Source organism: Halichoerus grypus, chromosome 11 (genome assembly GCF_964656455.1).
Source record: "Halichoerus grypus chromosome 11, mHalGry1.hap1.1, whole genome shotgun sequence".
NCBI lineage: Eukaryota > Metazoa > Chordata > Mammalia > Carnivora > Phocidae > Halichoerus > Halichoerus grypus.
In genome coordinates this window covers 2299080-2322442 of record NC_135722.1, presented here as the reverse complement: position 1 = coordinate 2322442, position 23363 = coordinate 2299080, and the positions used below count along the sequence as shown (strand labels likewise).

Below are 23363 nucleotides of genomic sequence, written 5' to 3'. Positions count from 1 at the left end.
CAGGAGCGGAGCGGGAGACCTCCGGCGGCCGCGGGCGGGCGGGGGCGTGGTCTCGGGCAAGGGGGCGGGGAAGAGGGGCGTGGTCTCGAGGGGGCGCGGCGGGGGCGGGACCGAGCGCAGGCGGGGCCGCATAAAGGCGGCGCCGGGTCCGCCTGGGCGCATCGCCCGCGCCGCCGCCGCCCGAGCGCGCTACCTGCGACATGAAGACGCCCGGCGAGGTGTTGCGCGAGGGCGAGCTGGAGAAGCGCAGCGACAGCCTGTTCCAGCTGTGGAAGAAGAAGCGCGGCGTGCTCACCCCCGACCGCCTGCGCCTGTTCCCCGCCGGCCCCGGCGCGCGCCCCAAGGAGCTGCGCTTCCACTCCATCCTCAAGGTGGACTGCGTGGAGCGCACCGGCAAGTACGTCTACTTCACCATCGTCACCACCGACCGCAAGGAGATCGACTTCCGCTGCGCGGGCGAGAGCTGCTGGAACGCGGCCATCACGCTGGCGCTCATCGACTTCCAGAACCGCCGCGCCCTGCAGGACTTCCGCAGCCGCCAGGAGCGCGCCGCGCCCGCCGCGCCCCCGGAGCCCTGGCCGGCCCGCGCGCCCTGAGCGCCGCCGCGGTGAGTGCCGGCCGTCGGGGGGTGCTCTGCCCCGTCGCGGGGACACCGTCGAGAAGGAGACGCGCGACCGCGGCGTGTCTGGGCGCGCGGCCGGAGCCGTCGGGCTGGCTCCGGCCGCGTCGGGGCCCTGGGGGACCCACTGGGCCCGACCCGGACCCGCTCGGTCCCGGGCTGAGGCCCCGCTCCCTAACCGCCTCCTCCTCCCCCACAGGAGCCGCGCACTGGACGAGTCGGGCCCGACGCGGGGCCGCGCCGGCAGGAACCCCGGGGACTGCGGGGGAAACCTGGGCGGGCCGCCCACCCGCTGACCACAGTGAGGACAAAGGCCGGGAGCCGTGTCCCTGACCCACGCAGAAGGATCTTCCCATGAGGAGCCACAGAGCCTCGGCCCGCTGAGCGGGCGCCTTAAATTATCAGACTATCTATGTATTTATTTTGATGGTTGTCATGGAACCGTCTGTCTTAATATTTCCTTTTTGCATCAATGTGTTCATTCCAAATAAACTGCTTGATCTGTTCCCTTTTCTACCAGCCCAGGCGTGGTGCGGTGAGCTTCCTGCGGGGCGGGTTGGCGGCCCTTTCAGTGGGTGTAGGGGTGGGGGTGGGGAGAGCCGCCACCCTGGCGTCTGAAGGGCAAGGGGAAAGCACTCTGAATGAGCGCGGCGTCATCCGCTGGGCCCTGTTCACACCCGCCTTGCCAAGCAGCCTCTCCCGAGGCTGGGAAGTGCCCCGAGGTTTGGCCCCGGCTGACTTCTGCTCCTGGGTGTGCCTCGGAAGGACGGAAGGACGGAAGGACGGAAGGACGGGGCCAGTGCTTGCTCAGGGAGGTCGCTCACCAACTGCCTCATTGAGGTCAGTGCCCCTCCTCCGCCGAGCTGCTCCTGCCCGGGGCGACCCCAGCGGCCCCCACCACCCACACGCCACCTGTCCAGCAGCCCTCCGGCCGGAAGCCCTCAGCCCTCTGGGTGCCTGCCGCGCCGTGCTCCCCTTGACCCCACCCCACCCCATGGCGGGGCCGCGGCAGCTTCAGGCGATCCGGCACCCGCCGTGTGGGACCGGTAGGGCGGCGGTGCTTCTGGGCGGGTGAGGGGAGGCCCGGCCGTTCCCGATGGCCGGCAGCTTCCGCCCTCCCTGCCCGGCCGCCTCTGGGCTGGGCTGAGACACTGTGTCCAGGGCTGCCCCGTGGGGAGGACTCGGGAGGTGTGTTCCTCCAGCCGGAAGGTCCACTGGTGATGAGCAAGCCAGAGGACAGAAGAATAGGACATTGTTCTCGGCCTGTTGAGGGAAACTTCATTTCGGGGACCTTTCTGGCGGAAAGAATGCCACATATGGGAGGCAGTGACGTGGGGAGTGAAGGACCAAAATTGGGCCCTGATGTCTGTCACTCACACTGGACCCAGGGGAGCCCTATGGGCCTCCTTGCTGGGTCCCAGGGCTGACTGGGGAGGGGCTGCCCCTTTGCTGGGAAGCCAGAGGAAACCATTCCTTGCGGGGCGCCTGGGCGGCTCAGTCCCTTCAGCGTCTGCCTTCGGCTTGGGTCATGATCCCAGGGTCTTGGGATCGAGCCCCACAACGGGCTTCCTGCTTGGCAGGGAGTCTGCTTCTCCCTCTCCCTCTGCCTGCCGCTCCCCCTGCTCGTGCTCTCTCTCTCTCTTTCTCTTTCTGTGTCAAATAAACAAAATCTTAAAAAAAAAAAAAAAAAAAAAGAAACCATTCCTTGCAAGGAATTTTCTCCTGAACACTACTTGTGGTTGGGGAGGGGGTTCCTCCAGAGGAGTGGAGAGAGAGTGGCCCCAGGGCCTGCACGGGCCCCAGATGCACCCCCATCCTGCCCAGACCTTCAGGGGGACAAAGGGTGAGAGCCCCATTCCTGGTGGGGTTCACACAGAAGCTGGTCTGGTCTGAGCTCTTGGGCCAGGAGGGTTGACAGACCTCCGCTCTCTGCGGCCCCTCTGGTCGGGACAATGGAATTCTGGTGTTGGGGGTCCCGAGTTGTAATAGCCTGTTTTCCAGGCAGCCTGTGTGCTGGGGGGTGGGTGGGAGGGTTTTGGGGGGATGGGTGACCTTCATGGTTTCAGGGTCACCTGCCCCCCCTGCTGGGATTGTTCTCTCTGTCCTGGTCATGCTGGCCTCCCTTGCCTGGTGCCCCTCTCCCTAGAGCGGGGTGGGGAGGTGAGGGAGGAGGAGGGACGGTGCTCCCCAGTTCTCATGACTTGCTGCCTGGCTCCACCCACCGGGCTTCCCACCAGGGAGCGGGGGCTGGTTTCCTAGACCTCTTTCCAAGCCTTGAACTCCTCATCTTCGAAAACAAGCAGTTTCCGTTCACGTGGGGTGACTGACAAGGGCGAATGGGCAGTGTGCTTAGCCCCGAGGCCAAGCGGTGGCGGACTGGGGGTGGGCAGAAAGCTCCCGTCTCTGGGGGTTTGAGCAGCGCTGTCTGGGTGAGGGTGGTGGCAGGGGAGGGGGGCTTCTGACTGGCCCCCCCCGCAGTGCACTCCAGGGGGCAGGGCCCACCGCACCAGGACAGCTCGGGTGACTGCTCTCTCCGGAGCCCTGGGGCCCCGCAGCCGGCCCCCTCCTCCAGGAAGCTCTCCAGCCTCTCCATCCCTCCGTCGCTCACCCTCAGGTTCCCTGTTCAACCCACGGGACTTTGCAGAAATCAGGCTGGAGGAATTTATTGCTGGTCTGTGCCCTGGGACCGTGGTCACCAGATTTTGTCCGGCTTCTGGGCCAGAGGCTGTCTCCAGAGCGCCAGGAGGACAAGGACGTTGGTGGCAAACTGCACGTGGCCGAAGACAGGGACCCCGAAGCTGCGGTACAGGAGGCCGCCCACCGTGGGCCCCAGGGTGCGAGTCAAGGGCTGCACGGAGGCGCAGAGGCCCAGCATGGTGCCTGAGGGGCAGGGGCGTGGCGGGCAAGTCAGGCTCAGCCAGGTCCCTCGGCACCACTGCCCTGGCCACCCACTCCCCGGACACAGCCGAGGCCTCCCCTGCCCTCCACCCCACCCCGTCCCGCTTCTGCTCCCCTGGCTCCCTCCACCCAGACGTGTGGGTCTGCTCCTTTCGGACCACCCAGCCGGGCAGGGGCCGCACTGGCACTTCTCAGATGCGGGGCAGAGCCTGTGCCCTGCCTCAGAAAGTTCCCGAGCAGCACAGGAGGGGCCTGGGACTGGAGCCACAGGTCACGGGCCAGGCCCTGCCCTCCTAGGCCTACCGGGAGATGGCATCCCAGCGGGGCCGGGAACTGGGGAGGGTGGGCGTGGGGCTGACACCCCCAGGATCACCCCCACAGCCCCCACTGCCTTCATATGGATGGGAGAGTGCCCCCCACAGGGCTGGAGAGGGGCCACCCACCTGCCTCTCTGCACCCACTTCCCAGGCTCACCTCGCTGCCTGCGCCCCCGGCTACCTGACGCCCCTGTCACCACGCCCCAGCTGTGCCCTGTGTGGGTGTGCGTGCGTGTGGGTATTGTCAACAAGACATGTGCCCAGAGGGTCCCGGGCTCCTGGGGCTCAGAGCCCCGGTTCCCTCCCATCTCCCCGCTGGGCCAGCTGGGATGGCCTGGGGAGGCCCCACCTGGGCTCAGGACCTGGCGTGGGGGAAATTTAAGAGCGGCTTCTCCCATCGCCCACACGCCCTGCAGACACCGGGGAGCAATTACCGCCCCCTCTGTGGTCTCGGGTTCCCAGGCTGGTGCTGGGAACCAGCTCCTGGCTCCTTCCGAGCTGAGGGGTGGTGCCTGGGGCTCAGGCTCCGTGTGGCCCCAGTGGCTGGGGTGTGCTCCGCCCTCCTCCCTGCAGGGCCCTGGCCCCATCTCTCCGCACTTCGTTCCCCTGCCTCCTCCTGGCCTCTCCTGGGTGCCAGCCCACTACTCCAGGACACCCTCCAGGCCCGGCCGGCCACCCATCAGCCACCTCGTTCCCATCCGGGCCTCTAGACCTCACTCTGTCCCTTCCGGACAGAGGGGTGGATGGAGTGAGGGTCGGCCAGGCCCCCTGAGCTTCCTAGCCTGCTGGGTTCTTCACCCTCAGGCAGCCACAGGAGCCCGTGAACTCAGCCTGTCCCATGCGGGGACCACGCCTGCCAGGAGCCAGGGGAACGGGCAGCAGCTGAGCACCGTCAAGCCCTGGGACGTGAGTCCGGATGGGAGACTCAGGCCTCAAGAAAGAGAGCTAGGTGCAGAGTGAGGGCTGGGGATCCCTGTCTGGGGACACCTGTGTCCCACCAGGTGGGGGTGGCTGGGGCTTCGTGCCTTCATTCTCTCACTCAGGAAGCACACACCCCGCACCGGGTGCCGGGGAGGGAACGGAAGACCGGCTCCTGCCTCCTCCCAGCCTCGCAGGCAAGCCCCTTCCTGTGCTGACCACGCTTGGCCCCACTGGGCCGTCTTCCTAACTGGCCTCTGCAGGAGACTTTCAGTCCCACACATCCCTCCACACCTCTGTCCAGCTGGGATGCCTGGAATGGCATCTTTCCATCCTCCTTTTTAGTGAAATCCTGCCCATGCTTCAGAGCCAAGCCAGACACCACCTCCAGGAAGCCCTCTTCCCATCCGCCAGGCCCGACCCAGCCAGGTGGCGAATTCTCACCCGAGCCATCTTGCGGCCCCCAACCCCTACCCCACTCACTCAGACCCCAGGCCACCCACCCCACTCAACACTCACGGCATCGGGGCAGACCCAGCCTGAAATCGGGGGGCTGCTCCATCTGAAACTGCCCAGAAAGCTTTCCAGAGAGGAGGCCTGGGGCTCCCCAGGGCCCGCCCCTCCCTGGCTCCTGGGGATGCGGCTCTCACCCGTGTCTGAGGCCGAGACAGCCTTGGTCAGCATGCTGTCGGTGACCACGTTGAGGGCACACAGGCTGAAGACCAGGCCCGGCATCAGGAGGCAGAAGTGGAAGATGCTGGACATCGGGGCCTGGCAGGGCAGGGAGGCATGGCAATTGGGGGCCTCACAGGACCAGGGTGGAAGGGCCTGTCCCCAAAGTCCCACGGAGGGTGGCCCTGGGTGGGGGTGAGGGGCTCAAATGCATGCTGGGCACGTGCAGAGGGTCGGGGGACGGGCACGGGTCCCCGGCCGGAGTGGGGGACAGCCCAGAGGCAAATGCTCACCATGGCCAGTCCCACCACAATGAAGCCCAGCACGCTGGTCCGGAGCAGGGCCCCCTCCGAGAAGTGGCTGCTCAGCCGCCCGATTACCAGGCCCTGAATGACCTGGGGAGACGGGGGCGGGGGGGGGGCGGTGGTGAGAGGGGTCTGGACCGGGGGCGCCCCCGCAGCTGGGGACCTCCCTTGGGGTCCCCTCCCAACCCTAGCAGCCACCAGGTCAGAGTAGAAGAGTGGGTCCCGAAGTCTGCGTGTGAGCAGCAAGGGCCCTGGGGGATGGGCCGGCCTGGGCCCCTCAGCAGGCACCCCTCCGCTCGCGCAGCCGCTCAGCGGGCCGGTGGGCCCCTCCAAAACCAACCTAACAAAACTGCTTCAAACCGGAACCATAGATGTCCTTAAAAAAGTCCTACTTTCAGACTTGCTTTCTCTTACATTTCTTTGTTTGCTTGTTTCTGTGGAGGAAGGTCTACGGGGCAAGCCCCTCAGTGCGGCACAGCTGGGGGCCTCTCAGCAGCACCGGAGGGTGAATCCGGCCTCCGCGTTCATACAGACACCCCGACCAAAACCCTGGCGTGGTGCTGTTATGCCTCAGTTTCCCTGTTCACTTAAAAAATCCTAAACTCCCGTGGCTCAGGTTACTACAGGGAACCAGAAGTTAACCAACAGGTCTGTCGGCTCACACCTGCCCCAGGGGTAACGCGGGCCACCTGAAGCCCCCGCGTTCTGTGCACCTCTCTCTAACAGCGCCCAGAGCTGGGGGGCCTCGTACACCACGTCCAGCCTCTGCGCGGACCCCTGCGCAGCCCCCCCCCCAGTCTGAGTAAATCCGGGTCCTTCCGGTCCTGCAGACCACCCCTCCCCCCGCGCAAGTCCTCAGAGCCTAGCGCTCTGCCTCAGCCTGCTCAGCAGCCGGTGAGCTCCCCACCCCCAGGCCCTTTGCACCTGCAGTCCTCCCAGCCCCGGGCTGACTGCCCCCTCTAAACTCGCACCTCTGCCCTTCTGAGGACCCGATTCTCCTGCGGGGTGCTAGTCACCCTGGCACATCAGATGTGTAGGTGGTCGGGGGCTTATCTCCGTCCCCCTCTGACCCCGTGTGATGGGAGCCCCCCATCACTGTGGTGGCGTGGCGCTGGGGTGTCGGCGAAGGCGCAGCGGGGCTCTAGCAGGAGGGTCTGCGAGGGACAGAGGGCTGCAAGTCCCCCGGGGCGGCGACGCCCTCCCCTCACGTTAGGACCATCTGGGCTGCCACTCCCCACCGGCCCCCGACCCCAGTGCCCCCCACACCCAGGGAGCGGGGAGGGGGGCTGCCGTGGTCTCCCTGGGGTCAGGCGCAGCCGCCGCACTTCAGGGTGGGGCAGGAAATGGTCTGTGGAGGAAGCAGCAGGTGGGATCCCAGCTGTGGGGGGCCAGGCGGAGGCACGGCTCAGCCTACAGGGGGGCCGCCGCTCAGACCCTCTGTGAGCAGCCCTACTGCCCCCCGGGCTCTGGGGGCAGGGATGCGCCTGCCGCAGGGGGCTTCGGGCCTCTCCCTGGAGACACAAACCCCACCTCTGCCCGCAGAGCTTCCAGACGCAGCCGGAGCCCCAGTTGCCCCAGGGGGTCGGCCACCATCCTTGCAGGTGCTGGAGCCCCAGGCCCGTCTCAGGCGGGGTCACCACCAGGCTCCTCATCTGTCCCCGAGGGTTTGGGGGTCTGCCTCCTTGAGCCGACGCACAGGCCTGGCCCCCCGGGGGCAGCCATTTAGAACGGGGCACCAGGGGCCCCCAACTCTGGTGCTGTCCCTGCTATTATTTTGTGTCTGTCGCTTGCTTCCCCACCAGGCCGGCCCTCCCTGCTGCCCGCGCGGAGCAGCCCCAGGAGCTGCTATTTTAGCCCCAGGGTCCCGACCGGTCCTGGGCCCAGGGGCGTGGGGAGCAGATGGCCCGGAGGTGCCGGGAATGTCACGTGCTTCCGGAGAGGTCCAGGGCTACCTTCCCCCCCACCCCAGACGGTCCCAGAATAGCCCCTCCCGCACTCCGGCTGTCGGGCAGCCGTCCAGGGTGGCGGTAGCACGTCCCCACCTGTCCCCACCGCCCCAGGGCCTGGTGCGGATGCCCAGGAGGAGCGGGGCCTGGGAGCGGGTGCACCGGACACCTGTCCCACCTGGACACGCGCCTCGGGCGCCTCCTGACGCGCAGTTCCCAGGCTCGAGGCATCTCACAAGGGCAGAGGGTGACTGTCACTTGGGTGGGGCTTCCCGAGGTGGCCGGCCTGCTCTGAGTGCTTGGCCACATCATCACCCCCACAAGTCGCAGTGCTCCGCCCCACTGGATGGACAAGGAGACGGAGACTCTGAGAGCTTGGGGAACTTGCCTGCTCGTGGGCAGGCAGCCTTGCCACGCGCCCCACCACTGGGCGCTCCTCCTGCCCCGTCCCGTCCACCGTGGGGCGCCCAGATGCACACTGGGTGGACCACGGACCCTCGACATGCTTCCAGACGGGAGGCCAAGGGCTCACCAGCCTCCACGGGGTGCTAGCCTCCTTCCTCCCCTCTCAGACAAGCCCCCCAGGCCGAGGGGTGTGCGCACAGGACTCAGGTCCACAGGATGCAGGCCCATCAGTGGGAGCCTCGAGCAGGGAGAGGCGGACAGGCCTGCCTGTGAGGGGGAGCGTGCACCCTGCGAGGCGGGAGGGCAGCCGGAAGCTGTCAGCGCTGTGGAGAAACTGAGGCAGGCAGGCTGCGAGGTCTGTTGCATCCAAAGACCCCTACCCACCCAAGACATGCCTTGAGCACTGGGCAGCCACTCACCATCTGGAGAACCCCGAAGAAGGACATGAGGTAGCCAGCCTGGGCAGCGTCCAGCTGGAAGAAGTCCATGGAAATGATGGAGAACATGACCATGAAGAGTCCTGGGAGAGGGGAGGAGGGGCTGCCTGGTCACCCCAAGCCCCTGGCCGTAGGGCCCGCCTCCCCTGTCAGCCGGGCTGGGAGCCCTGGTCCGGCCACAGTGACCGACGGCTTTCCCGGGGAGGTGGGGGGCCCCAGGGCTGACAATGTGGGAGGATGTGACCCCAGACCCACTGGTGGTCCCCAGAGGCCCCTTTTACTGAAGTCAGCCACTCGGGTCCCATCCCCGTGACCCCAAAGAGCTGACCTGGATCTGGGACAGCTGGTGGGGGCCTGTCCGGGCAGCCCCCTGCATCTGCCTTCACCCCCACGGACCCGACCCCAGAACCTTCACTTTTGCAAGGGTGGACCCCAGAAAGTTCTCACTTTCTGGGGTCGAGAGATGAACCCTTTCGTGCCAGCACAACACCTCATTAATTTGGTCTCTGTGCTGCCCCCCAGTTAGAGGACCCCAGAGTGGGGCTCGGAAACCCCGGGGCAGGGCGCTGAGGATGGTGTGGGAGGTGGGGGGGCCCTGCTTCGCCGTTCCTCCCCCTCCTCACCCGTGCAGCCGCTCAGCGTGACCCAGGGGCCATCTCCTTCTCCGGGGCCCACGTGACAGGCGATGGCACGGGGAGGGCGTGGAGCACGGGACACGGGGCGGAGGAAGGGGTCCGCCCCAGGCTCTGAGACTCACCTGAGGGGAAGCCGGACACCACCTTGACGAGGAACACGGGCAGGACGCCGGGCCTCAGCAGCAGGCGGCTGATGGCCTTCAGGTCGAACACGCTGGCCTGGGCTCCCCCTGGGGGACCCGGAGAGGCCGCTCAGACCACCGGATGGCCCACTCCCCAGCTCCCCGGCCTGGTCCCCTCCCCCTCTGTCGGGCTCTCCTGGGGTCCGCCTGTATTTGGCTCTTCCTCTGTCCCTCGTAGGCACGTCCTCCCTCCTGACCTCTCAGGCACTGGGCACAGAGGCATGGGGTCCTCTGCTGGCCCCTCTGTGGAGCCCTGACCTTCCCTTGTGGCACCGCTCTGCCCCCCACCTGGTGCTCCCCCAGAACCGCACTGCTGCGCACCAGGGCGCCTGCCACTTTGGGACTCAGGATCCTGGCTAACCCTACCCCGTGGTCCCTCCCATCCTCCCCGGGCCTCCCCCTAACATCTCCCCTGCCTCCAGCCTCAGTCTCTCTGAGCCCCCCATGCTTTCCTCCCCTCCAGACTGCACCCGGCTCAGCTCCGATGGTGTCGGCCGCCCAGAGACGCCCGGCACTCCAGAGCGGCTCACGGAGGGAAAGAGGGCGCGAGTGGCCCCTAAATTCTACCCCCGGCCCCGCATGCCTGTTGCCTGGAGCACACCCGCCTCAGCGGGTAGGAAGCCCCCGTGGACTCTTTGGTATGTCCTGGTCTTGGCTGACTCCCTGAAGGGAGGTCCGGGGCACTGGCTGGTGTAGCGGAGGGCTCATGCCTCATGCCGGCCCAGCATCCAGGCACGGTGTACCTGGTGGGGCTCACCTGGAGGGGCTCACCTGGAGGGGTGTACCTGGTGGGGCTCACCTGGAGGGCTGTATCTGGAGGGGAATGTCTGGAGGTGGGTACCTGGTGGGGCATACCTGGTGGGGCTCACCTGGTGGGGCTCACCTGGAGGGGTGTACCTGGAGGGGCTCACCTGGAGGGGTGTACCTAGAGGGGAATGTCTGGAGGTGGGTACCTGGTGGGGCATACCTGGTGGGGCTCACCTGGAGGAGTGTACCTGGTGGGGCTCACCTGGTGAGGCTCACCTGGAGGGGTGTACCTGGAGGGGAATGTCTGGAGGTGGGTACCTGGTGGGGCATACCTGGTGGGGCTCACCTGGAGGGGTGTACCTGGTGGGGCTCACCTGGTGAGGCTCACCTGGAGGGGTGTACCTGGAGGGGCGTACCTGGCGGGGCTCACCTGGAGGGGCATACCTGGCGGGGCTCACCTGGAGGGGCAGCCTGGGCATGGGTGCTAACTCCTTTAGTGCTGATGGGGATGCAGGTGAAGCTGAGGACGGCTGCCACGAGATTGGCCACAAGAGCCACGGCGGCTGGACATCGAAGCCTGGAGGGGAGAGTGATGGTCACACAGGACTTGGGTCCCTAGGTGTGGGATCTCCCCACGGGCCCCTTTAGCCACGCTTACTTAGGTCTCGACCGCTGAGAACAGCTCAAACCCCACCAGCCACATCCCCACAGCCTGTGACCTGGGGCTCATTAGGTGATGGGATGAAGGAGCGGATGAAGCTGTCACCATGCCCGACGCTCACGCTGCAGCCGCAGCCTCTGGCATCCACGGCACGTGGGTCCCGGGTCTCCGAGGGGGGGCAGTGGTGGGAGCCGCAAGCTGAGCCCTGGAGGGCTGGGGCGGAGTCTCCCAGGGATGGTCGGCTCCCAGACTGCCGAGGGGCGGGAAGGCCCCCAGAGGACGGGCCTGGTGCATGTGCGTGCGTGTGTGTGTGCACACGTGCGTGTGTGTGTGCGTGCACCCGCTGCTCGCAGCCAGGGCAGGGGCGGCCCACATCTGGGGACTCAGGACTCAGCTCCAGGCCGGGTCTTCCCACGTGGAGGAGCCCCCTGCACAGCCCTGGCAGAAGTGGGCCGGCCACGGGTCCTGCCCATTTGACAGAGGTGCAAACTGAGGTTCCCAGAAGCAGGGTCCTGTCCCCAGATCAGTCCTCGTCCCTCTGTTGGGACTGGAGGGACCTCCTGGGGGGGGGGGGGACGGCTCGGCGGTGCCTTTGGGTGCCACGTATCTGGCCCTTTGGGCTGATGGGGAACTACATGCCAGGCGGCCTGGGGCCGGGGCACCAGGAGGCCAAGGGGCAGGGGTGCAGGGGGCCTGGGTTTGCCTCCTGGCTCCACCACGGGACCCCCACTCAGCCTTGTGAGGCCTCTGTCCCTTCCTGCTCCGTAGGCCTCAGGAGCCCCCAGCCACCACGCCCCCTCTTCCTGCAGGGTGGGCACGCTGCGCTTGGGAGGGGCTTCGGACGCCACGCTCAGGACGCCACCAGGGACCCAGACTCAGGCGGGCCCTTCAGCTTTGGCATCTGAGAACATCCGTCCCCGCCGTGAGTCACTGCACGGAAACTCAGCCCCTGACCCCCTGGAAGGGCAGGCGGCCAGGCCGGCCGTGTCACCTGACAACATGGGCCCTTCCGACCGTTACCATTTCTCTTGGAGGCCAGCCTGGCACCCTCCTGGGGGTGGAGGGGGGACACAAGAAGGAATGGAAACTTCGTACCGAGCCAGGCCCCGCTCTGACTTTCCAGGCTGGCACGGGGCCGCAAAGCCCTTCCCGTCAGCCGCAGAGGAAACTCCTATACATCCTGCAAGAGCCTTTCTCCGAGAGCCCCTGGCACTCCGCCCCTGGCACTGCGTCCTCTGAGAGGGCCCGCTCCGTCCGATGGCCAGTACCTGGCCTTGAGGACAAGAGGGCCTGGGGGGCACCCTGCGCCAAGACCCCAGGGAACACCAGACCGTGGGACACACGTGTGAGCTGTTTGCAGGCACACATCCTGACCCAACCTCACCAGAGCCCCCAGATCTGCCCTGCTCGGGGCCTCAGGGCATAGACGCAAGGTGCCTTGGCCCTCCGCGGGGTGCCAAGAACACACTTCCCCTGCCCCTCCCCCGCACAGCTCACGTATGTGCACACGCACGCACGCACACAGAGCTCCTACGGGAGACACAGGTAGGAGAGGCCTTGTTCCACATGGGGCCAGGGGGTCAGTGGGGTCAGCCCCCTGTATCTCCGGCCAGGCCCTGCCCAGGCTCACACAGGTGGTCGCTGTAGAGCTGACAGTTGCTGGCCCTCCCCTCCCCTCCCCCACTGGCCCATCTCTGGCCGCCCCCGCCGACCCCCACTGCCCGCGATGGTGGATATTCGGGCTTCCTGGCCACCAGGCTTCCAAACAAACGGGCATTTCCACGGACCCACAGGTCAGAGGCTCAGAGGCCAGCGCTCAGTCCCCTGCGGAGGACCGAGGCCGGCCCAGGCTGGAGCCCCCTCCTCGGGCTGGCAGGGACTGATCTGTGACGCGGGCAGGGACACCCGGCCAGAGAGAAGGGCCCTTTCTTCAGGACTCGCGCGTCACTGCTTGGGGCCTGGCGGGCAGGGACAGAACCTGCTTTCTTCGCCAGATGCCCCGGAAATTCGCAGGAGCAGAGGCGGCCACTTAGATGGCTATTTCGGGAGGCTGGTGACAAGCGAGGGCCGGGTGGTGGCAAGGAGCCAGGCCCCTTCTTGTGGCATCTCACCCACCCCTTGCATGAAGGCTGGTAAACCGAAGGGAGCATGGGGACCCTGGGGGACCCGGTGGGGGGTGGGGGACCGCAGCTTCCCAGGGGACATGGGGGGTGTCCTTCCGCCCTCACACCCCCTCCAACTTCCCCAGGACAAATGCCAGAGGGGCGAGCAGAAGGCAAGGGAACGGCGGGCCAGCTCAGCCCCTCCGCCCCCCGCCCCTGCACGGAGGGCCGTCTCCTCGGCCTGGGTGCTCTCTGGCTCGGTGCCCCCACCGGGCACTGCTCTGTCCTCCAGGACACAGCTCGGCGCCCCTCCCCAGGGACCTTCGGGTCAGTGCGCCCCTGAGCACGGGGCAGAGGCAGCTCCCCCGCCGCCCGGGGCCTCCCGCCTCCTTTGTGCGGGACCCCGTGGGATGGCCGTGCCCTGTTGCTGTTGGCTCGTTGGAGCTGAGCTACAAATTGAGTGTCGACCACGACGGCAGGCAGGCAACGTCCAGCGTGTCTTTGTCCACCCACCCCTTTTGTTTTCGGTTGAATGGACGGACAGGAGGCCGGAGGGATGGAGGCCACGAAGGGGCTCTGGGCAAGACTCCGGGCACCCAAGTCTCTTTGTCCTTTTGCCCTTCTCTGCAGCGACCTTGCTGGGTGACCTCCTCTCCTTAGATGCAAATGAGGGCCGGACTCCCTGGGGGCCAGCCTCCCGGACACCTTGTCCCCACCCCCAACGGCTGCACGGGTTCCCAGGGGGCTGGTCACGGCTGGTCACCAGCGCTGGTCGATCGGTCCGGGCTGCAGATGGCCGGCCTTGCCTCCTCAGCTCGAGGGCCCGCCATTTGCCAATAAGACATTGTCAGGAGGGAGGTGGGCTGGGCCGTCTGCCCACCCTGCCTGCCCACCCTGTGCTTTTGTCCCCTCTACCGACCCGGTCCGACCACAAGGTGACAGTACTCACGAAACCAGCCAGGGCTGCCCTCGCCCTGCTCTGAGGCTCCCCTGGCCCTGGGGGGCTCAGGGCCTCCTGGGTGGCACACCCCTCTCCCATCCAACCTGGAGGACAGGCTGCGGTCAGCTGGGACCCAGCTTCACGTGACACCTGGCTGCAAAAGTCACCAGACTCACTGGATGTCAGCCTGGGGCCTGGGGTGCAGAAGTCACCCAGCGCTGCCGAATCAACAATATCTGAAAACAGAAGTCCTGTGGGGCCGCTCCAGATTCAGCCTCCCTCTGCCTTCCAGGTGCCAGAAAAAAAGCTGAGAAGCCTCGTCTAGCCTGACCCTTTCCAGCCCTCCGCGTTCCCTGAGCGCCTGATCCCTCCATTTCCAACCACACAGGCCTCCAAGCATGCCCCGAGTTCCTTCCTGCCCCAGGGCCTTTGCACAGGCTTTCTCTCTGCCTGGAACACTGTCCATCGCAGCCCACCTTCAACAGCTGACTTCTCCCTCGCCTCTCAGGTCTAAGCTGAGCTTACTCTCAGCCAGCGGGGCCCTGTCTGTGCACTTCCCTGTGCCCGGGACACCCAGGGTCCTTCTGCCGGGTCCTGTGGTGGGGAGAGCCTCGGTGAGCCATCGTGAGCACCGAGGGGAGCAGGCCGCCTGGCTGACCCACGAGTCCCTCCTGTCTCTGTCATTCAGGGCAGCCCAAGTGTTTACTCATTAACTTCCAGAGGAAGCAGGGGTGTCACCCTGTCACTGGGGTGGAAACCCTCTGCCAGCAGGATAAGGCCTTCCCCTTCCCCGGCCAGACCGGAGGCTGAGATAAAATCCCAAGTCCTCAGGGAGATAAGGGGTGTCGTAAATTCCCTCTGAGTCACCGAGGGCCCACCGGGCAAAGCTCACGCCGCCAGAGCAGAGCCACTCACCGGCCAGCCAGTGCCCAGGAGGGCTGCCGGTGACACTGACGCATCGGGTGGCCTGACCTCCAGGGTCTGTAGCTGCAGGCTGCCCTGCCCGGTGCAAATCCTCCCCAGCCTCCGTGAACTGCTATCCTCGTGGGCATCTGCCCAAATCCCGAGCCCTTGCAGGGGACCGAGCCCCCGCTGTACCCGAGACTGTGAGTACAACAGCCTGTCCGCACTCAGCGAGTGGGGGGCCTGCCCGCACTAAGTCCAACAGTCAGTCCTGGGGCTCCCCCCTTTCCAGGAATCCCTGGACCCGCTCCCCTGGGACCTAACTCAGGGCCATGAGTCACAGAGCGCCGCCCCCCCAGGCCCTGAGTGGGGAGCCAGGCCTCCCAGCTGGAGCTCCGGGCTGAGCCCAAACCAGTTAAACCAGTGCCCTTCCCACACCCTGAGGCTGCCAAGGCCACTTCCTCTCTCCGCCCCCTGCTCCCCGGAGGTGGGAGGCATGGCTGAGGCCTTTCGGGGGAGGGGTCACAGGAGGTGGGTTGGGCAGGAAGGTGGCGGCCAGGGAGCCCTCACAATGTGCCTTGGTTTCCATCGAGGAAAGGGAAGGAAGGCGCGAGGTGGCCCTTGCCCCAGGAGGACTGGGAGACAGGGCATTGGCCCTTGCCTTGGGGCACTGGGGTCCTGGAGCCCACTTCCCCTGGGCCTTGGACGGGGAACCTGGAGCTCCATGGGGGAGACTCACTCTCCTGGGGACCTCAGTTTTCCCACCCATCAAAGGAAATACACAGGCTATCAAGCACCTTATATCTTGGGATGAAAGAAGGCAGGGAAGAGAACGGATTGTTCTGGAAGGTAAGGGCAGGGGTGCAGGCAATCTTGGGGGCTGCTCGGGGAAGAGGGCAGTGAGTGGTGTCTTCTGGGCCAGCAGCTGGGATGGAGGGAAAGGAAAGTGATGGCAACAGCGGACATGGGTGGGGCTGGCGGAGGAAGGTTCTGGACAGCCCGCACACCTCGGAGCCGTGCAGGTGGGCCCAGTTCACAGGTGAGAGCACCTGTCCAGGTGACCGTAGGTGCCCCGCAGCCCCTGGGCTGTTGAGAGTCCAGGGGGGTGGGGCAGCATGGGGGGGCTCCTCCCTGCCCCGCCTCTCCCTCTCCTGTCCCCTCTTCGCACCCTGGCCCCCACTTACACGCTCCCAACCCTCTTTCTGTCCTTCCTGGGGAGACTGAGGCCCTCTTTCTCTTGCTCCCACCACCCCAGCGGCTCACGTGCAGGCAGAACCCGCGGTCACTGCCACCCTGTCAGTGCGGCGGGGCCCTCCCTGCCGTGACCCACGTGCCCCGTGGCTTCTGGAATGTTCTCCTGGATCTCCTTCCCTTCATGTCCTCACTGTGCCACCTCCTTAACCCCCGCTTCTAATATGAAGTGCCAGGTTGGGGCTCAGGGCTTGGGGCTCGACCTGAACCAGGTCCTAGGGCTTAAAAACCACCCAGGTGAGGACACACCCCCTCTCCATCCATAGCTGCCTTGACTGCTTACTGGGCACCAGGGTCAGCCCAATGGAGACCCAAGTCCCACTGGCCCCAAGGATTGCTCAGATCTCAGCAAGGTTCATGGCTCGCTCAGGGCGAGGTCCAGAGTCCAGGCACGGCCCTGGGCTCGCACCCGCAACCCACCCGTCGGCAAAACCAAGGCCGACCCTGCCCTCTGCCCTCTCCCCCCACTGCCACCGCCGGTCCAGCTGCGCCCCTCTTCTGCCTGGACTGGTACAAGAGCCACCTCACTGGTCTCCTCACAGTGGCCCTCGCTCCCACGTTCTCCACACATTAGCCAGGTCACACCCCGTTCCTGCTCACACCTGCCCAGGGCTCCATGGCCTGGCCCCCCTGTGCACCTCCCCTCCATCCCCTCCCCGCTCCCCCACTCCAGCCACACCGGCCTCCTCGCTCCCCCAACCTCAGGGCCTTTGCATTTGCTGGGTCTTTGCTTTCCCAGTCGTCCTCCTGCCTCCCCACTCACCTCCTTTGGGTGAGGCCCTGGTGACCACCTGTCCATCTGCCCTCGATCCCACTGTATTACTTTTCACCCCATGCGGCTCATCCCGACATAATAGAAATACATATCATTTTCACTTTATCCGAGGACTTGGCCTGTCCTATTGGCCACCGTATCCCAGAGCCTGGAATCGAGGGCACTTAGTAGCTGTTCAATAAATACCGGTGAGGAAACAGACGAATGGAGCCCCGCCTTTCCCACTCCAGCCTCCTGCCTGAGGAGCTCGGTAGACACAGACATCCACAAGCCAGGCTCTGATGAAAATACTGCAGGTGGGGGGGTGGGGACAAGGACCTCCCTCCACACTGGGAGCTGGTATAACAAGGCCACCCTCCCTCCTGTTCCCCAGTGCCTGGGGATCAGCCATCACCCGGTCGCTTCTACTGCTGCTGGGGTCTGTCGCACAGGGTCATTCAAGATCAGGAGGCCTGGCAGGGTCAACCGAGGTACCCGCGTGCGCGTGCATGTACGAGTGTGTGCACGCGCGTGAGTCACACGCCAGACTGACTCCTCCCCTGAGTGGAGTCCCAGGGCAGCTCCCAGGCTTGCACAGGGACGTTGGGTCACCAGCTGGCACAGGGCCTCCACCCACAGCTGGGCACCCACCTTCCAGACCGACAGCAAAGACTTGGGTTTGAATGAAGGCAAGGGGCAAGGTCCGCTCCTATGAAAGAAGCCGATTTTGAGTGGGTGTTGGGGCCCTGGGAGAGGAGAGGAGGAACAGGGTGGGGCGCTGGTCGCCCAGCAGCGGAAACGAGGTGCCCCTCCCTAGCCCGGCGGGGCCTCTCCAGGGCTAGGTGTCTCTGGGTCCAAGGTTATGCTCTTCTCCCAGGCCGCACGCTGGGGCCGCTGGTACAGATGGTTCTGTGGTTACCAAACCCCCAGGGTCCCCAGCCCAGGGCCACATGGTGCCCATGGGTCATGCCGGCACCCCGCCTCCAGGGCCTGCCTCGGGTTTCTCTAGGTCCAGCCTGATATCGATGGGACCCCTGACGGCCGCGCGTGCCCCTAGCTGGGACCTCCTGGGGCCAAGGCACGGGGCGGGGGGGCCCTGCGCCCGCTCTTGTCCTGGAGCGCACCCTGCGGGGCTGCGGCGCGTGCGGAAGGTGCCAGGTGGCTGCCGCGGGGTGGGGTGGGGGCCTGCAGACGTGCTCCTGCCCCGGCCCCGCCCACGGCCAGCCCCGCCCACCACTAGCCCCGCCCACAGCGTGGGGCCGGACGGATCTTCCTTCACCTGACCCAAGCTGCTCAACGAGCAGATGGAGAAACCGAGGCCCGACTTCAGCCTTCCTGACCAGCACCCCCACCCTGCCTCCCGGCCCCCGCCACCACCACCCCCCCCGGGGCCGGGTTCCCGCCTCTGCCACTCACCCGCACGCGGCGCTCAGGGTCCCGCCGAGCAGCGAGCCGAAGATCATGCCGACCCCGAAGCACAGGCCCAGCCGGCCCAGGGCCGCCGGCCGCTCCTCGGGCGCAGACAGGTCGGTGATGACCATCTGAGCGGCTGAGGGCGGAGCGGGGGGCTGAGCGGGACGGCCCCCTTGCGGAGCACCTTGCGGCCCAGGCCACGCCCCCACCCGCCCCTCCCCCACTTGCTCCCCAGGCCACGTTCCCGTGTCACACACCCCCCACCCCAGTCCTGCTCTCGGGCCCAAACTGGCACCCAGAGGGTGACCATCCCACCCTCTGGCTCTGGCCACCCCCACCTCCCTCAGGTCGTGCCCTGGGCCCAGGCTCCCCCAACGTGCCCCCCCCACCTTGTCCTCCTGCAGGGGCCCTACCTGGCCCTACCTGGCCCTACCTGGCAGCCCGTGCATGAGTGCCGCAGGCAAGGGCGAGACATAGAGCAAGGCCACGCCGGGCAGGGCCGGGCTGCAGGCGGCCGCCAGGATCAGGTAGAAGGCGGAGGACGCCAGGAAGCTGAGCGTGAACGCGGCCCGCGCCCCGCGCTGGTCGGCAAACCTGGGGGGCCCCAAGCTGTGAGCCCCACGGATACCAGGCAGGGTCCTCTCTCCTCTGCCCCTGACACCCACCCCGTGGGGCTGCCGGGTTGCTAGGCCACAGGGATCCCCTCATGGCCGACGAGGGAGGCCTGGGTGCGGGATGGTCGGGGCGAGGGCCCCTCTGGGGGTCTCAGCTTCCCCGTGCTTCCACTGCGGCAGCTTGCAGCGACCTGCGGGGGGTCTGACCGAGCGGGGCATCCGCACTCCCTTCGAGAATACCTTGTGGGGTCCCAATGGAGCAGGGTCTATGAGTAGTACAGTAAGTGTCTCCCAGGGGCACCTGGGGGGCTCAGTCCCGCAAGCGGCTCAGGCCATGATCTCCGGATCCCCGGGATCTAGCCCTGGGTCAGGCTCCCTGCTCAGTGGGGAGCCTGCCTCTCCCTCTGCCCCTCCCCCTGCTTGCCTGTGCTCTTTCTTTAAACAAATAAATAAATAAAATCTTAAAAACAAAAAAAGTGTCTCCCAGGCTCCAGCCCTTTCTCCACCCACCCCCAAGCAGCCCCAGGAAACCCCCCCAGAGCCCCTGCTGTCTGACTTTCCTGTCTCTGGAGCCCCTTTTCTGCGCAGTTACCCTAAAGATCCTGCCACGTTGATCTGGCCTCCTCAGGGTTTGCGGGAGGATGTCTGCTGCCCTGTCCCTGAGCCCAGTGCCCCCGCCTGAGCCCAGTGCCTCCCCCACTGAACATCCCTGCCCCCTGGTACCTGCCAAACACTGGCCCGCCCAGCAGCTGAAGCACGCCAAAGGCCGTCTGCAGGTAGCCGAAGGCCACAGAATCCAGGCCCAGCCGCCGGGTCAGGTACTGCAAACACAGGAGGGGCCCACGGGAAGGGTCAGGGAGTCCGGGGTGTGCAGTGGGTCGGGAGTGGGAGAGGTAGCCCTGAACTGGGGGGAAGGGAAGCCCTCTGACCACGCTGCGGTGTGCCCGGGAGGGGCCCTCAGGCCTGGAGCTCGGCTACTTATAGCAAGGAGCCCATTGGGGCCTCTGGACAAGTTTCACCGGGCCCAGTGGTCAACGACGGCGGCTGCCGGCCCTCCTTCCCCTCTGCAGGGCACACCTCGCCCATTCGAAGCTGCCTGGTGGACTGTAGCATCTTCCAGGCCAGCAAGAGATGGTCCCCAAATGCCCTGATGACCTCCAGAAGGTGGCCCATTTCCCAGCAGGACCCATGCCTGCTCTTGGGGGCTCCCAGCCTCTGCAGGTGCCACCCTGGGGAAGGTAAAGGCCGTGACGAATGTCTCTCCAGAGAACGGGAGGAGTCCTGGGGACCCCAGATTAGCCCGCTCTAATCCTCTGACTTCAATATCCCCCACCCTGGCCTCTGAGTTCCTGGCCCCTCCCTCCAGTGATTCCCCCCTGTAATGGGTTGAATTGGGTCCCCCCCACAAAATCCTAATGCTCAGTATTCGGAATGTGACCTTATTTGGAGATAGAGTCTTTACCGAGGGAACCGAGTTCAAGGAAGGTCATCAGGGTGGGTTTGGTGTCTTTATACGGAGGGGAATTTCGGACACGGCCCCACGCAGCAGGACAGCCGTGTCAGCGGACAGTTGGGGCAGACACTGGAATATGTGGTGCCTGGGACGAGCAGAAGCTGGAAGAGGCAGGAAGGACCGTCCCCTGCGGGCTTCAGGGGGAGGCCTGAGACCCCGGGATTCGGACTTGTGGCCTCCAGTCTGTGAGAAGCAAACTTCTGTGGCTCTAAGCCGCCCGAGTTTGGTGCTTTGTTATGGCAACCCCAGGAAACAACTACGCCTCATGCCCGACCCCACACCCTGTACTCTCCCTAAGCTCAGTCAAGGGCATCCCTCCCGCCTGCCTTCTTTCTCACCTGCACACCCCCTTCCCCAGGGCAGCTGCAATCCCAGGGCACTGGGCAATCTCCCCTCCTCCTGGCATGGGGTGGGGCAGGGGGCTGGGGGCGCTGAGCCCCACTGGAGAAGCCTGAAGCCCTGCTGTCTGGTCTCTCCTGCTGGCGCACTTGACTGGACGATCATCGCACGTTCCCCTAATGAGTCCACACTCTCCCCGCCCACTGTACCCCACCTTCTCCTCGCACTCAAACCTGCCTCATCCTCCCCTCCCACCCCAAAGACCTCTGCTCCATGGCTGATGCCTCCGCCCTTGCAAGGGTTCAGGTGCAAATCCTCAGAGTCGTCCCTGACCACTCCTCTTGTACAGTCACATCCAATCCATCGGCAACTCTTGGGCTCAACCTTCACCACAGACCTCAAAGCCAGCGGCTTCCTGCCTTCCCCATGGCCAGCACCCTCCTGGAGTCCTCGCAGCCTTTCTGGGGCCTTACCTCCTTCTCCTCTCTGCTCACTCCTCTCTAGCTGCACTGTTCTCACTACTGCCCCAGGGCCTTTGCACCAGCCAGGCTTGCTCTTTTTCCTTTAAGCTTGCCTTCTGGGGGAGGCTTTCCTGCCCCCGTCGGTGGGCACTCCCAGCCCCTGCAGCACGCCTTCTCACACATGGCACGGTCTAAGGACTGTGTGCTCCGAGCCTGCTGTATTCCAGGTTCTGAGAACAGGATGCACGTAATAGGTGCTCGGTGAGCATTTGCAGAACAGTATGTTCCACACGTGCTCTGCCTTCAGCCATTCACTCATCACTCCCTGCACCGACCCTCCCAGGGAGGGACGTTGTGACCCATTTCACGATGGGATGGCGAGGTGTCTGCCCAGCCCCCTGGCTGCTAAGGAAGGGAGTCAGCGGCCCCTCGCACCCGGATCCCCTGGCATGGACTGCTCATGACAATCCCCTGGGGAACTTTAAAAAGTGGCCGGCTGCTGTGCCATGGCCCCACCCAGACCAGACGGGAAAGGCCCTCTGGGACCTCCACAGCCAGGCCAGCTCCACGGGGGTCTGCTGAAGGAACCGGCAGGAGGGCAAAGGCGGGCTCTGCGGACAGCAGGTGGGCGGGCACCGAGCGCTGACCATGGCCGCTTAGCCAACGGCCTATCACCGGGCAGAGTTCCAGCCCGGGGGAGGCAGCGGGGAGGAGATGGGGCCAGCCCCGCCCTCACGGGGAGACAGAAATAATTTAATATCATGGAACAGGGTGTGGGGCATGCCAACCTGCAGGAGGACTGACCCAGCGGGACCTGGATGGAGGGGAAGAGGTTCTAGGGTCTGGGCAGGTGTTGGGAGGGAGGGCTCCCTGTGGAAGAGGCCGAAGCAGAGGCCTGAGCGCAGGAAGGACAGGAGCCGAGCAGGTGTTGGGGCGGTGGATCAATAGGGCAACGGTCCTGGTGGGGTGGAAGGGACGGAGCCAGGCCAGCCAGGGGGAGGGGCACTGCCACCAGAAGGGCTGCGTCACAGTGAAGGTGGCTCCCTACGGCCCCTCCCCGGGGCTGCCGTGCACCAGAGCGCAGAAAGTGCTGATGGAGGGCCCAGAAGGCACAGTCCCCGGGTTCCCCGACGAGGGGCCTGGGCAGCCCTGGGCCCCCACCCCCGGCCCCTGCCATTGCACGATGGAAGAAGAGAGGGACAGTGGGGCATGCGGGCGGCTGGCCGCCCGGGGGAGGGTACTCACCGGCATGATGGAGAACCGCATGAAGAGGCAGGTGAGCTCCAGGGCAACCAGCAGGTAGGTGAGTAGGATGAGTCGGGGATGGCCCAGCGTGCCCATCTTGCCGGAGTGCTGACCCTGGCCCCCAGGGGCTCCGGCTCCCCGCATCCCAGACAGGTGTGGCAGGAGAGCCTGGACGGATCCAAGCAGGAGGCCGGCACAGCGGGCAGGGGGCAAAAGTCGTGTTGTGCTGGGCGAGGGTGCTGAGTCACGGGGCAGGAAGCGGGCAGTGCCTGGCCTGGCCTGTCGTCGAAGAGAGGGCCTGTGGGAGAGGCCAGAGCTGCAGGACCCCCAGCTGGGCTTCCAGCCACCTGCTACGTGACCTTAGGCCACTCTCGCCCTCGGAGAACGTGGCAGGCGGCCCTTCCCGTCCGCCAGCGACAGCTCTGGGTCTGTGGGCACACAGCTCCTGGGGAACGTGACACAGAGACGTGCCCCCTAGTGTGGGCCAGGCTCCGTTCCCCCTGTGCCTTACACAGGGAGGCACCAGCACCCCATTTTAAGAGGGAAGCCCCGTTTTAGAGGCCCAGATGGTTGCTGACTGCAGCTCAGGTAGGTGTCTCCGGCATGTGTGGGGCTTATGTATTTTGGGTCCCGGTTATTGGAAGGGGGGCTCCTTAGGCCCATAGCGTGCCCCCCACCCCTATGGAGCAGCTTCTGGAGGAAGGCTTAACCCCCCTCGCCCAGTCCTCCAGCCAGAGCCCAAGGGGGCTTCGGAGTGGCCTGAGGGGGGCTGGGGGCCGAGGCTCAGCCTTCCAGGCCCCCCAGGGCAGGCAGCTCTGCCGCACCTCCGCTGCAGGGTCTTGTCTGTCCTCCAGCCTGCAACCGGCTCTGTGGACGCCTCCACAGAGTTTTACCAAATGAACGCTCCATTGTACACTTGAGCCCAGGGTGGCCTTCAGAGCCTCGGGTCCAAGGCTGGGGGTGGGGGTGGGTGACAGCAGGAGGAAACCCCGGCCACTGCCTCTGGCACCCTCCTCATCCTGGTTCAGGGAGGCTGGGGGAGGCGGGTAGAGGCCGAGAGCCTCGGGTCAGGGGCACCTGGCTGGT

At 65.9% G+C, this 23363-nt stretch overlaps 2 protein-coding genes across 4 annotated transcripts; one reads left to right on the top strand and one right to left on the bottom strand.

The window, feature by feature from the left end:
• Positions 1-136: 136 nt before the first annotated feature.
• Positions 137-1138, top strand: PHLDA2 (pleckstrin homology like domain family A member 2). Its single transcript, XM_036067789.2, has 2 exons — positions 137-607; positions 819-1138. Exon 1 carries the CDS (start codon positions 201-203, stop codon positions 594-596), a length of 396 nt encoding a protein of 131 aa, XP_035923682.1. The 5' UTR covers positions 137-200; the 3' UTR covers positions 597-607; positions 819-1138.
• A 2128-nt stretch (positions 1139-3266) lies between these two features.
• On the bottom strand, positions 3267-22563 carry SLC67A1 (solute carrier family 67 member 1). Of its 3 annotated transcripts, none has more exons than XM_036067790.2 (10): positions 22278-22563; positions 19443-19540; positions 18539-18699; positions 18109-18241; positions 10540-10658; positions 9275-9382; positions 8500-8600; positions 5718-5819; positions 5403-5523; positions 3267-3499 (listed from the first exon to the last, which is right to left on the bottom strand). In XM_036067790.2, the coding sequence occupies exons 1-10, from the start codon at positions 22419-22421 to the stop codon at positions 3312-3314; spliced, it is 1275 nt and encodes a 424-aa protein (XP_035923683.1). In that variant the 5' UTR covers positions 22422-22563; the 3' UTR covers positions 3267-3311. The 3 variants fall into 3 exon arrangements, 2 of the variants coding, with proteins under 2 accessions (XP_035923683.1, XP_077913751.1); XR_013442247.1 differs by lacking the exons at positions 3267-3499; positions 5403-5523 and adding exons at positions 7854-8017; positions 8208-8414 and having other exon boundaries at positions 5717-5819; positions 22278-22520; XM_078057625.1 differs by lacking the exon at positions 5718-5819 and having other exon boundaries at positions 22278-22514.
• Positions 22564-23363: the final 800 nt, after the last annotated feature.